Genomic DNA, 17,292 nt, shown 5'->3' on the forward strand with positions numbered 1-17,292 from the left:
AGAGTACACCTGTCTAAGCCGTGAGCCGCCAGCTTCTCTAGGAGAATGCTGTGGGAGACGGTGTCAAAGGCCTTACTGAAGTCCAGGTAGACCACATCCACAGCCTTTCCCTCATCCACTAGGCGGGTCACCTGGTCATAGAAGGAGATCAGGTTGGTCAAGCAGGACCTGCCTTTCATGAACCCGTGCTGGCTGGGCCTGATCCCCCGTTTGTCCCACACATGCCTTGTGAGTGCCCTCAAGATGAACCACTCCAGGCACAGTGAACCCGATAAATGCGGACGTCTCCTTAGAGAGGATGACAAGGCAACATCAGTCTATTCCTCATTTAATAAATTGTTTCTGACAAACTGATTGTTAAATCAAACAGGTAAAGCAGCATGCAAATTATAATTGTAAATTAGTGCAGTTCTACTAGCTGATGCAAGAGATGCAAAAATAATAGCAAGTCTTCTCAAACATATCAGGACCAGGAAGTTTGCCAGAATCTGCAGAACTAATTGATGATCAGGATAAAACAGGAGCATTCAGAGAAGAAAATGTCATTGCAGAGAAGCTAAATGAGTTCTTTGCATTGATTCATGCCCACTGTGAAAGTAACTGGGGGGATCTCAATGCTACAGCCTTCTCTGGGGAAGACTCATCAGAGGATCTGTCCAAAACTGAAGTGATCACAAACAATTTTAAGGAACAAACTGACAAAACAAACAGGACTGGATAATCACCCAACAGTTCTAGAAGAAGTAATTAATTAAATAGCTTAATTACTAACAGTGATGTGCAACTTCTCAAAACTGCCTTGATGCCTAAGGACTGGAAGGGTAACAAACATGAAAAGGATCCAAATGAGATTCAAGTCTGGTGTCTGTACTAGATAAATCAGAAGAGACCATAAAAAAGAATAATGAAATTACTGGACAGTCGGATAAACGCAATCAGCTTTAAGACTCCTAAGTTCTGACTTACCCAATTCTTGAGTTCTTTGAAGGGATCAAAAAACATGCATAAAGAAGACCCATCTGATACCACCCATGTGGCTTTCCAGGAGACTTTTGACAAAGTCACTCACCAAAATCCTAGTGAAACTAAGCAGTCATGCTGTAAGGGAGAATGTCCTGGTATAGATAAATGATTAGAGGATGGAAAACAGAGTAAATTAGCAGTTCCTGCAATGGTGGAAGATGACCAGCGGAATTCCACAGGGTTCTGTGCTGGGACCTGTTGTGTTCAACTTGTCCATAAACAACATGGAAAAGTGGGTGACAGCAGTGATATGGGAGAGTTTGCTGATGACACTAAGATATTCAAAGTAGCAAAGATGAAGGCTGACTGAAGAGCAGAAAAAGGATTTGTAGTCAACTGGTAATAAAATAGCAGATGAAATTTAAATGCAGATAAACATAAAATGATGCGTGTGGAAAAACACAGAGCAGACATACCTTCATGTATAAAATTATAGCCTTTGAACCAACCATAACCACCTGAAGAGCAATCTTGGGGTTAATGACAGATTCCTCATGGGGCTTTAATGCTCACAGGAGGTCAAGAAAGCAAATAAAATACTGGGAATTACTGGGAAATAAACTTACGCAGGCATGCAAATCGATGATAGGGCCACATCTTAACTGCCATGTTCTGGCTTCCTCATCTCAAAAAAAAGATACAGGAACCGGGATTGTAAAAAGTTCTGAGAAAAGCAACATGGATGCACAATGGTATGGAATAGCCTCTATATCAGAAAGGACTAAGTAAGCAAGGACTCTTCAGCCTGGAAAAGAGGTAGCTCGAAGAGGATATGATAAAGGTCTAGAAAGTGGTGTGAAATGAATGACAGGATTAAATATTCACCAACTTTTCAATACAAGAACCAGAGGGTATCAAATAAAGATAGTAAAGGCCAAATTCAAAACAAGCAAAAGGAATTATCTGTGCAATGGGTAGTTGCTATGGCAACTCCTTGCCAATGGATGTTTAACATGTTAGAAGTTTATATGGGGTAGAGGGGAGACTGTAGAATTCCATGGAAAAGAAGTCAACTGAGGTTTATTTCATACACAGAGAACCACAGCTGGCTGAGGAAGTTTCCAAACTGGAAAGAGGCAGAGATTTGGTAAGTTTACACAGGCATCTGATTTTCACCACTGCCAAGTATGGATACTAGGCTGGATGAACCTTTCATGTGACCCAGTGTGATTATTCTTTTGCTGAATAGGCAATTGCTGCATCCAGTGATGTCAGATACTTAACAAAAGTTTCCTAATTAAAAAAGTAGGCTACACTAAAGTATAAAGGGACTTTTATATACAACAGGCACAAGATTTCTTCTATGCAAATTTTAGTATCACACCCTGTGTTTGTGCACTTAGGATTGAAAATAGACTCCTAACTGTACACTGGTAAAAGATTACACGGAAGCTGGCAGGGCCCAAAAGGCCACCTAAGCTCACAGGTAGTGCCTGACTTACTGACAGAAACTACTGCCCTATTTAGGCAATCTCCCTGTTCCAAAAGCATGGCCTTCTCGTGACTTACGACATTAACCACAGACTGAGAAAGTCATTCTTTATACAGCTTATCTGAAAAGCTTCGAGATGATAATGATCTGGGAAAGGGAAACAGCATCTTGTTCAAAGATTTCTGGAGATGGGCAAAAGTCTACAATGCTGACTAGAAACAGAAGCATGCAAAGCTCATCCTGCAAGATAGAGGCTCTACTTCTGACAGCCTTCACGGCATGTGGCAGCCACCAAGGATTTTTCTGTTACTCCACACAAGTAAGCTCCAAAACCAACCACAAGCGAAGTCCAACAGAACATGTACTTCAAATGCGTAGAAAGGCACTGCTGAATTCCCCAGCCCTACCTTGCAGATCCAGCATTTCCAATCTTCCGTACTCCTCTCCTTACCTAAGACTATGATACATAGAATTTAGCAAGTCTTGCCAACTCAATTTCCCCAAAAGTCTTTCTCACAGAGTTAAATTACTACTCTCCCATTCCTTCTGACTCTTTTACCCAAGAGAGAAAACGAGCTGAGAAAAAAAAAAGGAGAGAGATGAAACTGCAGTGTGGTGAGAAGAACAGAGACTATTTGGGTGGCAGCTGTGGAATTCAGTGTGTGGTGTGGGAGCAAGTCATTAATCCTATTTCCAGTGCTCACATTTTTATTTTCACAATATTTAATGCTTATTTTTAAAGTCACAGTTATGAAAGCACTTGAGAAAGTCTGAATGCTGGTTTTCTTTCATTTTTCTGGTCTTCTTTTATGTTTCTAGCTGCCATGACTGCCAGTAAAAAAACCTGATCCCACGAACTTTGCAACGTGAAAATTCAGAAAACACACATACACTTCCTTTCTTAACATATCAGTTCTTAGACCTGAGGATTTTTAATGTTTTGAGTTAATAATACTGATTTATCCTCCTCTTTGTTTCTTCCCACAGCAGACAATTTTACTCACACTGCTGTTACTTGTTTTCTTTTCAACACATACCTACTCACGCTATAACTCACTAGCTGTCAGCGTTTTAAAAGAAAGATTAGCAGTGCCAACTACACCTCAGGAAAAACATTTGCACTCCTCACAGCTCAAGTGTTTATTATATGCACAGAAAAAGTGGTGCATTACATTATCTACGTCCCTCTTGTTTCTGCAGGGCTGCACTAAGCTGACAACTGACAATTGCATGCTTGTTTAAAAACTGCAGTAAGAAATAATTATTCTGAAGACACTGTATATATAATCATCACAACATAATAACTAAGATTTTTAATACACAAGCTATTTCTTTACTAATTTATATTTTGATAAAACAACTGACAGTTTAACACAAAAAGCAATGCTAATCTAGTGAAGGAAGATGTATTTTAGGACCACTTAATAAAGTAGACAAATGAAAAGCTAAATTCTGAACACTACCTGACAACAAACAATTTGAATTTATATATGAGCCTACAATTCATTATGACACAAAGCTATTATCTCAGGGGCCTACAAAAGTTCCCCTTAAAATTAGAGATGAAGATCGAGAGGAAGATGTTACTCAATTTAAGCTCCTTATTCCCAGTCCCATCATTTGTTGAGTTTTTAATACTCAGTGCTCACATATGAAATAGCACTTAATAGTGCTCACAAGGAAAAATAACTATAAATCTAGTAAAATATCATGCCTTTGATATTTCTCAAATTATTTACATAGCGTTTACATAGCGGTTTACTAAAGCATCTTTGAAGACTATACAATGCAAGAGCAGCCCAAACCTAGAAATGCTACAGAAATGTTAATCAACAGACATTTAGAAGAATAGAAACAACTTAATCTTTGCTCCTCTTCCATGTGTACGATCACAGAAAACAGGGATGCAGGTAAACAGGAAAGGGAGAAATTATTTTTGTATTTGGCAAGAGAAAGAATAGATTGTTCAGTGTAGCTGATCTGGTTACCTTCATTAACTGCCTTTAACAGCAGCAGCACAAAAGACCTCGTTCCAACAATTCTCCAGGAATTACTAACCCTGGGATAAATTGCATAGGATAACTAAATGTCCTCAAACTAGTTTAGATACTTGAGCAGCCAAGAAAGTTCCTTACTTTTAAGAGTAATCTTAATGTGATTTAATGTTCTATGTTTTGAAACCTTGTTCCACCTTTGAACATCTATGCTTTACATAAAAATTATTTTCTTCTTAAAGCTTACCTGGCAATATTGCTCAGTAATTTGCCATACACGGGGCACTCCTCTCTTACCAACATGACAATCTTTAAAACTGTGGTCCTGCACCAAACTCCTAGTGCTCCAGTAAACGTAGGAAAGATCACTATGATATAGCAGGACAATACAGCAACACCTGACCCTCGAAGTTCTAATGAAGTTGGTAGCAAGTATACTCTTACAATTTTACTTCATAATACGAGGCATTTTGACAAACTCTAAACGTTTATTTCTAGGTGAACGTTCCAAATGCAGTATTCTAGGCACATGGTTTTCTCTGGTAGAGGAGAGATACGTTCTGATACCTTATGCAGTTATCAAGGAACAAATTTTCCTCTGCTTTCAAATTGCTTAACTCCAGAAAATTCACGCTTCTTTTGCAGGGGAGGAGGGCAGGAGAAATCCCAACAATTTCCTACTATTAAATATTCAAATAAACTATTTGCTTTAAGAAGTATTTTTTAAAACCAAGAAAAATAATTAGGTACTCAAAGGACTGTTTCTACACATGCAAAGGATAGACAAGTTAATCAACTATCTGTCCTCTGTATTGCTTTGAATTTTTAATCTAAATTATCTCAGTTCAATTATTTACTACTTAGAAATGCTGTCAATCATTTGAAATTTTTATTTGGTAAATGCGTAAAAGTAGGTCACTGAAAACAAGCTTATACACAATAATACACAGACACATCAGAGGATTAATATATAAAAATCAAGAGATGAAAAAACTGACCTGCTGCTTCTGGTGTTTGTTTAGTAGGGCTAAAAATAAGTTGTAACATCTGGAGCAGTCTGCCAAAGCTGCACAGAAGTCATTGTAGGAAGAAAGTTTGCTACAAAGGTACAAAAATAAAATATAAATGAATGAAAGCACTTTTTTCCACAAAAGATTTTTTTAAAACCCACTCTGCTTTTGACTCTCAGAGCTGTATTTTCCAACAAATGAAATGAATGCCAATACTCTGACTTCTAGTAGAGGCACACGCAGTTACATAAGAGCACAACAGAAGTCTAGCTATCCTCGCCACAGTGAATTACGGGAAGAAGCGAACATGAGGAGCTTCCCAACCTGCTTGCCATATGGGCACAGTATGCTAACACCAGCACTTCTTAGCGTTCAATGGGAGAACTGTAATTTCAAGATGACATGGGAAGTCAGACAGGAGAGGAAATAAAGGGACCCTTCCTAATGCACGTCTAGTAGAGCCCAGCGACAGCACTAACAGAACACATCTCTCACCAGCAAATATGGAGAACGCGCCTTCTTGCAGTCACAATTTTATCTCTGCGTATTCCCTAACAGCTGCTCTGGTCCTACACTGCTCACCTTGACCATTACAAAAATAGAGAATTGGACATGCTTTGGTCATACGAGAAACACTGCAATAAGAGAACAAACTAGGATAATCTCTTACTTCCCATGTCAAAACCAGCAAATATCTGTGTTGATGTTCAATTACAACCAATTACAGCAAGACTTACAGACTTAGAGAAATGAATAATCTGAATAGATTGAACATATTCTCTACAAAGAAGCTGCCTAAAGTTACTGACTGAGAGAAAAGAATAATCATTCTGTATTACTAGAAGACAAAACAAAATTCAAATCTGTGCTCTGTGCTGCATAGTATAATTTTTTTTTTCCATGACTGCTATTTCCAGGAAGCTAATTAAATTGATTTTATGGCTAATTTGTATCCTTGAAGCATGCAGTTCACTAAACTTAAGAAAAAAAATTGAAGCAGTAGGAAATTTTAAATAAGACAAATTACTTTTGCTCCATATTGAATTCTAGATCAAGTAAATGTCCTTGTCAGAATTACAGGGTAAGTATCGATTACATTTAATTACAAACCCATTACCCCACTTTTCATGGCATTTTCCAAGTAAAAGAAATGCTCTCTCCTTAGAAGAAGTAAATATGCTCAAAGTGCTGTAATCATTGCTAGAACTCAACCCATTTTTAGGAACAAAATTAGAGAGACAGATGTGGACAAGGTGGCATGGAATTGGGGAAGCAATTCACTTGCTTCACGGGTAGCACAAACAGCAAAGGACCAGATTTGCCTGTTTTTAGCTGTGGAGAGGAAGGAATGATAGTCCCTTACGTAGCTGCTCTTCAAAGCACAACCTCATCTCATCTAGTAAGGAGAGCGTGATGGATAATTTGGAGGGGCTGAACAGGAAGAGAAGTCCATAGCAGAACCTCAATGAACATGGAGCCACAGGCAACATGACTCAATACAATAACAAAGCAGCAACGGCAAATACTTCATCCAGAACAGCATTCATAAATTGTACTTATAACTCAACTGCTCCTGAAATTACCAACAGTTAATTTCACAACTTCTTCAAAATCCTTAAATTGTTTGCAAGTCCATTTAGCATTGGATATTGCAAGCTGGTGCTTGGTAACTGGAAGATTTTTGACTGAGAAACTATTCAGACTACAAAAGGACCTTTTTGGGTGATTCACTCATACTGATCTCCCTCTAAAAAGCACATCTTGGTAAGCAGCCACTGAGGTGCTCATAAAGTTGAGATTCTTTCAGCGCTTCCGTCTGCACACTCAAGCCCTGATTCCACAGATTAATCTCCTCAAACGCTCTGTGACAGCTCAAAACAACGAACACTGATCACGTTTTCTCTCTTTTGTATTTTATTTCACAATACGCAGTCCCCGATATAACTTAAGCTTGTGTAATTTCTCTCATTCATTTTTTTACAACATGGCCTAAAATAGGATTAATAAATACTTAATAATTTATGCAGCTGTAAAATATAAGAAACGGTACTTTAAAAATCTCAATCAGAATCTATGGGATCAAAGAATGACACAATACAACAAAACATTTTTCACAGGGACAATGAATCCAAGTTTGTATGGCTACAATGAAACCATTCTATCAACATTAATAAAGACACAATTATCGTACAAAATAATTAAAAACTACACAGAGCTTTTAAAAAAACAATTCAATGTAAATCATCCAATTTCAGTGCTTGATTCTGCCCTCTTTGGGGTCACTTGAAGCAGTAGCACTGACTTGACTGCATGCAGAAATAGCACTGTGTTCTATACATACCTGAATATCCTGACAATATAGGTGCATACATCCTTAGCATTCATACGCTGCTCTAGCGCCACACAGAGCTCAGAGACTGCACCATTGCAAATGAGTTGGCGTCTTGCCGGAGGTAAGTCAGCCAAGTTTCGCAAAGTAGCTGTCAGCTGCATATAGAATATTTAAAGATTTATTAATCACAGCCGTTTACAACAGAATCCACGCTGTTTTGAAAATTTAATAAAGCTCAGACCTCATTTATAACGTCTAAGGCAGTCTGAATGCCCTGTTAACATTCTGCAGGTATGTATCTACCAATAAATTATAACAGGAAACGTGTAAGTAACACAATTGTGTATATTGAAATAATTGTTTGAAAATAAAAGACTGACAGTGGTCTTTGCCTGCATGTAACCTCCTTCTTTGAGAGAAACATGATATTTCATATGTTTTAAAATCTTGTATGCATGTATACAACTATATACCAATTGGAAATTAGGTGAAATGCTGTGGATAGTTAAAGGGATTTTTTGCATAATGTCTGATTTTGCAAATTTACATTTAAGTCCTGCAAATTAATACTGATATATAATACATATTTTGATAATAACTACAAGTTGCAAACTAAGATGAATTTATTTTAAAATACAATAAAATTTATTTTGATTAAAAATTTTAAAAGTTAATCAAGATCAAGAGAAATCCACTATTTGAACAGTATAAAAATGAAAAGCTTAAGTCCTCAAGTTTTTTTTGGAGAAAGCAAAATATTTTCAGAAGATACTCTTCTATTTCAAGGAGTTTTAAGCATAAAATATCTATCACTTGTAGATAGGCAAAATGAATCAGCTGTTGCATATTTTGAAATGTTCTGGTTTTCTTCCAAGGTAAGGGTATTCAAATGCCAAGGTCAGACAGGCAATGACATGTAAGTTAACTGTTGATCCAAACCAGAACTTACTATAAAATTAACGTGAAGTCATTTAATCTAATGTGAATATGGGAATTCTTCAGATTTTCCTTATTCTAAGAGTAAGGTATTTAACTTCAATTTGGTTTTAAATGTAGTTTGATAAGGCACAAAGACTATCTGTTCAAATTGTTTGTAATCACAAAAAACCCTAGAAATTAAGTATTTCATCACTGAATTGGACTGCTTGTCCAGTGATATGTAATTGCTAGTTTTAAAGGAAAAATCTGACAAAGAGCAGGTTAGTTGTTGTGTTTGAGGAGCTTTTGCTCATAGGATTCTATGCGCTACTCTGTCCATTCTCCAGCAGCTTTCAAATTTGCTTGCCTACTTCAACAAATTTGACAAAAGCGTACATCTTCAGTCACCACACGATGTTCTGTAATGGAACAATAGGAGAAGGAACAATGTGTCAAAATGGAGAAGCAAGGTACAGAGGGAAAAAAATTATGTGCTAATGTGAATGTGATATGTGAATGGATTTAACTTCAGCACTAAATATGAAATGTATACTATATTCAGAGTAAACAGAAACTGAACCTATGGAAGCCATTTGCTCATATTTTAAGAAGACACTTGGAGTTTTTTTGTTATTTTAACTAAACAACTGCAAAAAATACATTTCCAGATATGCATCCTTTCACAAGTCATGATGCTTCAAAAATCAACACAATACTGGAGAAATATTTTAAAATAAAAATATAATAATCAAATACTTTGCTATTCAAAAGTTTTGGTAGAAAAATCCCTGCCAAATGGAATAGACACAGAAGACTCCATTCAGTGCTCACATACAAGATGTCCACAGTCAGCCTAGGATGATATTTGTTGAGCTCTAGCTAAACTTCACAATAAAGAAAATGAAGGATAAACCACATTATTTAAAGTGTTGTTCAAACCTAGACCAGGGCTTTCACTGCAGCAAAGAGACTTACATATTAGATGATGAAAAAAATAAAATCTTTATCAATAGATAATGGTGCAGAGGTCTCCAAAAAGAGAGTAAAATTTTTCACTGCCTGAGACAGTTAGATGGTTCAAAATCCTCCAGCAGTAAATTCGGTCAAGAGGCATCCTCACACAGAGACAGGTTGGAAAGGAAAAGCAATGCAAAATAATGTATACACTTAAATGTGCGAGACAATGAAATTCAGAAGTTCATACCAGTATACACCCACAAAAGAACAGTTAGTACGCAAGTGAAATTTGAAGAGTACAAATGAAAAAATAATAGAAGCTAGCCAGAGAGCAGATGAATTCAAGAGATAGTCTGATTGCTTCAAGCAGACACCGTGATTCAGGGAGAAATGCGTAACAATTGGCTCTAGCAATCCCCACCAGCCCTAATTCTTATGTTGCCATGTGAAAGATCAAATTCACCCAAACAGAAAATTTAACAGCAGACAAGTTCTATTTTTAAAGGAGAAGACATTTAAGTGCTTTTCAATTAAGGAGCATGGAGTACTTGTTAAGTCTTGCCAGTGACACTTCAAAAGCCTTGGCTTTTGAATAAGCATTACTATATTTCGTATAATCAGGCTATTAGGTGAAGCAACATAAAATAAGTCAAAGATGACCTTGATTTCATGTCCTCTATTAAGGAAAAATAATTATTATTACAAACATTTTTATTCTTGTCTTATGGGACATCTGCATAAAATCCATTGTGTAACAATGAAGAAACCAGAGAGGGACTTTATTCCCATAAAAAGGACCTGGCAAGATTACGTATAACACTGCCATCTGGTGATTGTGCAATTATACGGTTAAAGAATGAAGAGATGGTCCCAGTTAACTGAGATACTTCAGTTATCAGGGTTAAGAGATGGCAGAGCCTCCCTCAGAGACCACTGTGACTATTTAAGGTGTTTTTCTCCTCCAGTATAATTTGCTGTCTATTCCTCAAGACTTGTATTTATTCATTAATTCTGTATGTCACTGGGTATTTGATCTTTTGCTACAAGTTGAAGTATGCCACAAAAACTTCCTTTATTCTGAAGACATGAATCACAGAAGAAACTTTCTTTGATACTACATCCCTGAAAACAGAACTATTCCTACATCTGCCTATGATGACTGAACAATTAACTCATATGGAAGAAATGGTGCACATTAATGTAGATTTGTTGAAGAAACCAGTATGAGAAAGTTGCACAGGAATTCCATAGCAGCAGGAATTGCTACTTTTCTCACAAGAGGAAGAAAAATGAAGTATCTGTACTACTATAGAAGAGAATACAAACAAGTGAAACAGCAACCTCAATAAGAGACAGTTGTCAGTATTGACTTTTCCACAAAATACTTGTGGCCTCCTTAGGAACAGCCAGTCTATTCAAACTGTACAAAATAGTTTTGATACACTTCCAATCATACTAAAAACAGCAGAGAGAATAATGACCCACAAAAAAGGTGTAAAATGTAACATTTTCCTTTTAAACATTTGCAAATTAAACCTTTGATTTAAAAACCTAAATTTAGCCACATACAAATAATGGAAGAAAAAATATTTCTGCAAAGTTGTGGGGAAGTTCAGACAGCTAGTCAAACAGCTGAAAATTATACAATTCATTAGTTTTATTACTTGGACATCATCTGTTATTTTTAAATGCCCCAACTGGCAAAAACTTCTTTTTATATCTATTTAACATAAATTTCCATCTCTTTCTGCTCAACAGGATTCCCATTATATGTATTATATGATTAATGCCAACAGCAGCCAGCAAACGTCAGTAAGTAATATGCTTTGCTTTTAACCATCCCCTTCCTGCTCTCAGAAGGATAAGTATTTTTGAACTACATAGACATGAAAAGTGACACAGGATACATATCTCTAATTCAGGTTTTAAAATGCCTACCAAAACTACAGCCTAAACTTCCACTCACTGAAATGACTGCACAGCTTCCGTATGTGAGGCATCATACTCTACTTCTTCATCTAAGCTTACTTTTCTTACAGTTTAGGTGTTTCAAGTCACTGTCTATCACCTTGCAAACTACACTGAGAACAGAATCCATTCTGGACCCCCAATCCCTCCTCAGTACTTTTCAAAAGGGGGTTTCTAACTAAACTGATAGCCTAAGGCAGCACTGCAGTAGTATTGGGACTTACAAAGTCTAACTAGAAGCATTCAAGAAAAATATGGTCATTAAAATCTTGATTACATGCAGACCTGAAGTTTGTACACCTTCTCTTGAAAAAGAAGGCCTGGAAATCCCATATACCATTTTTGTATAGAATATACAGTGTGATATCAACAAAATGGCACAGATGATTTTAGAATTGTTTGGAGAATTCACAATGCCACAAGAAAGTTAACGTTCCCAATTCTCAAGACAGAAGTGTGTAAGAGAGAATTTTGTGATTCATATAGGAACTTAACGCTGACAAGACCAGATAGGAAAGAAAATAGGAACACGACAAGCACAAAATTTCCAGTTTCATCATATATTCTCCCAGTCTTTACCAGTTTGCCACTTTGGGACTTCCTTAGCCAAACGTACGTATTAAGCCACATCATTTCATTCAGTGCTTCGTAGCATCTCCCAATCTGTTTATGTTTGTATTAAGATTATACACACTATTCTGGAGAGACATAGCTCATAGCTCCACTAAAATAAACAGACAAAAATCAGTAATAGTAACGTGATGATGTAAGCTATCTGTTTTCTCATATAATTTCAAGTAGTATAAAATCCCTTGTTTGTAAGTTAGTAGAGAATTAAAGAAATCTGGCATAATTAGTAGAGAAATTTAGTGTAAACACTACCTCAGAAAATTGCCCAATATTTTTTCCTATGCAGTCCCCAAAAGCTTACAATTACACCATTCACTAATCTTTACATCAATAATTTCCAAGACAAATGCCAGGAATCTACCTGCCAAATCCTTGACAAATAAAAAAACCCCACAACCTATGCATAACTTAAGATTTAGCTACATAACCTTTTTTTTCTAAAACACTAAGGTTTAAAAAGCTTTAGGGCGGCAAAGTATTTTCCATAGCCACCACTCAACAAGGTACCTCATATGTGAAAAGATAGTTTTGAGCCTGCTGCCTTCAGAAAGATTCAAAAAGTGTTGGGTTTTACAACTACCTTTTCCTTAAATTACAGTTCTTCAGAAACACTTTGTCAAAGAAATGTAGCTATATTTTCCTATGCATTTTTTAAAATGCATTATTCTTGTAATAAAAAGCTTTTTGTAATCTACTCAACAAGGTACCTCATATGTGAAAAGATAGTTTTGAGCCTGCTGCCTTCAGAAAGATTCAAAAAGTGTTGGGTTTTACAACTACCTTTTCCTTAAATTACAGTTCTTCAGAAACACTTTGTCAAAGAAATGTAGCTATATTTTCCTATGCATTTTTTAAAATGCATTATTCTTGTAATAAAAAGCTTTTTGTAATCTCCTAGAGTATTGCAGAACCGGTTTGTATTTGTTATTTCAGTTTAAAGAATTTAGACAGGGAACACATTTATTATCTGTTTACTATAATATCCAGAACATTGTCAGCACCATAAAGTAGTAAGAAGAAACTGGTTTTATTAGGTACCTAAAAATATTTCTATTAACTTCAGAATTTCTAAAGCCTTTAAAATTGACTACACAAAAAAATCTATGATAATTAAATTTAGGTCCTGAACAACTTCATGTAAACTTCTTAAAAACAAGTCTATTCAAATATAGGTACAACTCTGTCAGTGGCACACAGGGTTAGCTTATCTCCACTAATTAAATTTTTAATTTGCCCTTGAAGTGTGTACTTTTAGAAATAAAAGTAAATGCTAACCTGGACTAACAGGTGGCCCAAGTTGGAGAAATATGTGTCATTTTCTTTTATATTATTAATCTGCTTCATTAATTGCAGCAACATTTCAACAGCTCCTTTGTTGACCATTTCATTAAGGAGTACTGCATTTCCAGACATGAATTTTATAGCTCCCATGCAATACAGGAGAGCTTCATTGCTTTTTTGTAGATCTTCAGTTCTCAGGACCTCCAACAAACAATCTAAAAGGAAAATCATTATTCAGAAAGCCTAATATTAACATTTATATTTGATACATTCCAGTCATTGAAGAGATTAACAATTGGGAAAAAACCCTCAGATTGAACTCTTACATTTCTAATAAGTGGGCTAGAAAAATCGGGTATTCAGATTGAAACCAAGAAACAATTATTGATGAATAAGAGAATGGGCCTGACTTTTGTTCTCCCAGGCTTCAAGAACCAGCACCAGTTGTAAACACATAGCAGTAATCATTGAAATCCTCAGCCAAGATTTGCAAAAGTGATTGTGTGTGCCTGGAATTTTGTGTACTAAACTTGAGACATTCTGGAGAGGTTTATTCCCACTACTTCCTTAAAAATCAAATGTCTTAAAGCATCTCAAATGGAGCACTAAAAAGCAAGGTGCCTAATTCAAATCTCACATTTGAAGTCTGTTCATAGCCTTTTTAGATTTACTTTTTATGTAGGTGAAGTTACTGTAAAAGTTTTGCTTTATGCTACTACTGTCAGATATCTGAAATGTTAAAATTAACAGTTGTTAGCACAAACCCAATGTACCTTTCACAGACAAATCGAGACATTCTGAATTTGGTGAGTGTATCTTAAATAAATAAGTAACCCTAACCAATTTTATACTTTCGAATTTCTAGTAACTGATTGAAACTGGTATTTACTTCTGCTTCCTGTGTGCCATCTAGTTGAATAAAAGCATTTTCCCATCTCATTAAACTTAAGAGATTTCTAAAGTTTTTTCTGTCTCAACTCAAGTTGAAACTCTCTCCAAGTATATGGATGTATATGGATGAAGTACACATACTCCAGGCTCTTGCCCAAACTCTCACCCTCACCAACTGCCAAGTGGTCAGCTAAACCACTTGGGTTGTGGCAATGTGAGAAATCAGCTTCAGGTTCCTGCTCTGCTCAGCATCAAACAGGGTCTTGAACAGAAGTTGTCTATTTTGGGATGAACAGTTAATTTGTTTCTTCTACTGGAGCTGCTGCACATAAATAGTTCACAGGGCCAGAGGAAGAAAAAGAAATTGAATCTATAGCCCAGTGACTGCAACAGAAATCTGGGTGATTATGATGATAACCCAGGTTCATGTCTTCGGCCTGGATGAGGTGGGTCCAAAACATAAAGAGTGAATAAACAAACAAACAAAATCCTACCAAAAACATTCTTTCCTTTACTAGTTTTTAAAATACAGGGAAAGAAGAGCAAGTGAAAGAAAAGTGAGTGGAGATGGAAATGAGAGCAAAAAAACCAATGCTTACACAGACATAGCCACTCAACTTGTCCAGATTTTTGTATGATGCTAATCTCTGCAAAACGGTAGTTTTCAGTATCCAAAGTCAGTTGAGCAATCTGAGCTGTTCTCTTTTCTCTGAGTCCTTTCCTGTTGATCTTACTACTGGAAAGGCTTATCTGGTCTTTATTTCTGACAACATTCACATACTAAACTTTAAGACCATGAATACTCTCATCTATTTAAGCAGATATACGCACGTGCTTTAACTTATGCACATGCAATAAATGCTTGCAAGGTTAAGGCCTCCGTTAATAAAACATAATGAAGTTTTAATGAAAGGAATGACCATCAGTCGATACTGAGTATCATTCATACACTGTCATTTTCTTCGTATTTCTCATATTTGCAAGGTGTGCGTGGATGACACAAATATAGTTACAACCACAGAAGAGATCTTAGAGCCACTGCTGATAATTCTCCAAAACCATTTGCTCAATGTGCAGCAGCCTCTAAAAAAGCCAATGATGGTTCTCAATATCCTTCCTGATGATGGCCAACAACACAGACAGCATTATTTTGCTTCTATAAAATTTGGTGCAGACACATCTTGACTTCTATAGACAGTTTTGTTCTGTACATCTCAAGAAGGATCTCCTGGACTTGGAGAAGGTACAGAGAAGGGCTACTAAAACAACTGAGAGAATGACACAATAAGGAATACTAAAACAACTGAGAGAATGACACAATATCCTTTCAAAGAGAGAGCTCAAAGGCTGAGATGCCTCAGTCTGAAGAGAAGAAGGCAGAGATATGTGATATGACTGTGGTTTAAAAAAACATGAAGGTGGAGGGTAAGCTGACTGTAGAAACTCTTACAAATCCTGCAAAACTACAAGCAGTGGCATAATGAAAGTAGATAGGTTTAAAACAGCAGACAGAGAACTTCTGGAACTTGTTGCTCTATGAGATTGTAGAGGCAGACAGAATCAGAAAGTTCAAGAAGGAATTAGGCAAATTAATGAACAAAAGATCTATAAACAGAGACTAAAAAGGATTAGGCAGGGATGCACCATCTAATGTCCCTAATAGAATGTAACAATTCTGGATCCTGGGGTAGTACAGGGGAAATGGATCACAGAAAACACACGGGCTTCCATGCTTTCCCTAAATAGCATCCCCTATTGCCATCATTAGACACAGAATACTGGACTAGATGGACCGTTATTTTGACCTAGTAGGCAATTTTTAGTGCGTGACTAAGTTAGCTCTGATAATTTTTCTTGAAAGATGATCAGTCTAACTATTGAATTTCAACATCTAACTTACATACAAGAACAAAATACATACCCAATAATCTATCATTTTGAATGATGTAATCATTTTTTTCATTCCTGCAAATTTTAAATGCAAGCTTGCAAACACTGAGAAGATTTTTTCCATCCACTTTCATCTGCAAAGAAAGTAAAAGACATAAAAATCACAACTAAAATCTACATACAAAAATGTACCATAATATTTTACAAGTTCAGACATCATGGCAAACTTGTATTCTCACAGAACTATTAAATTCCAGCTGAAACCATGACAGTACACTGAGCCAAACTGAAAAGTTTGCAGAATTAAAGGACTCTGAAACCCAGCTAGTTTAAGTTCTATTTAGCAAATTGTGCTGACTGACTTCAAAATAACAGATGATATATAAACTTTTTATGTATTTCCTGCAGGTAGTATATCAATAACTTGCACATTTTTTTCTCTAATTCACTCTTACAAAGAAATTCTGCACAGGATTCACAGGTTTGGCATCTAAGGCCATACCACAAAGAACTCCAGTACAATAGTAGATGTCATAATGAAAGTTATTCTCAAATATCAGAAAACAAGATCTTACAATGAACATGGTCATTACATGGTCATTGAAAGATCATGAAAGGGAAGTAAAAATGTTAAAAATACAGTGACAAATCTCTTCCTTTCCTCTGCATTTCAAGTGCAATTTCTTCTCTTCTTTATGATTTTTCATTGAATCATCATAGAATAGTTTGGGTTGGAAGGGACCTCTAAAGATCATCTAGTCCAACCCCCCTGCCATGGGCAGGGACATCTTCAACTAGATCAGGTTGCTCAGAGCCCCGTCCAACCTGGCCTTGAATGTTTCCAGGGATGGGGCAGCCACCACCTCTCAGGGCAACCTGTGCCAGTGCTTCACCACCCTCAGCATAAAAAAATTTCTTCCTTATATCTAGTCTAAATCTACCCCCTTTAGTTTAAAGCCATTCCCC

At 36.4% G+C, this 17,292-nt stretch overlaps 1 protein-coding gene across 2 annotated transcripts in view; it reads right to left on the reverse strand.

The window, feature by feature from the left end:
* Positions 1-17,292, reverse strand: part of ARMC2 (armadillo repeat containing 2) — a 70,040-nt gene that overhangs the window by 21,110 nt on the left and 31,638 nt on the right. For both annotated transcript variants that reach the window (XM_019474611.1, XM_009289172.2), the window contains 4 exons: positions 16,358-16,460; positions 13,540-13,760; positions 7,801-7,946; positions 5,448-5,547 (listed from right to left, as the gene is read on the reverse strand). In XM_019474611.1, coding sequence (XP_019330156.1) covers positions 5,448-5,547; positions 7,801-7,946; positions 13,540-13,760; positions 16,358-16,460 — 570 coding nt within the window. The remainder of the gene's footprint in view (positions 1-5,447; positions 5,548-7,800; positions 7,947-13,539; positions 13,761-16,357; positions 16,461-17,292) is intronic.

The sequence above is a fragment of the Aptenodytes forsteri genome, unplaced genomic scaffold (genome assembly GCF_000699145.1).
Source record: "Aptenodytes forsteri isolate BGI_AS27 unplaced genomic scaffold, ASM69914v1 Scaffold217, whole genome shotgun sequence".
NCBI classification, from domain to species: Eukaryota; Metazoa; Chordata; class Aves; order Sphenisciformes; family Spheniscidae; genus Aptenodytes; species Aptenodytes forsteri.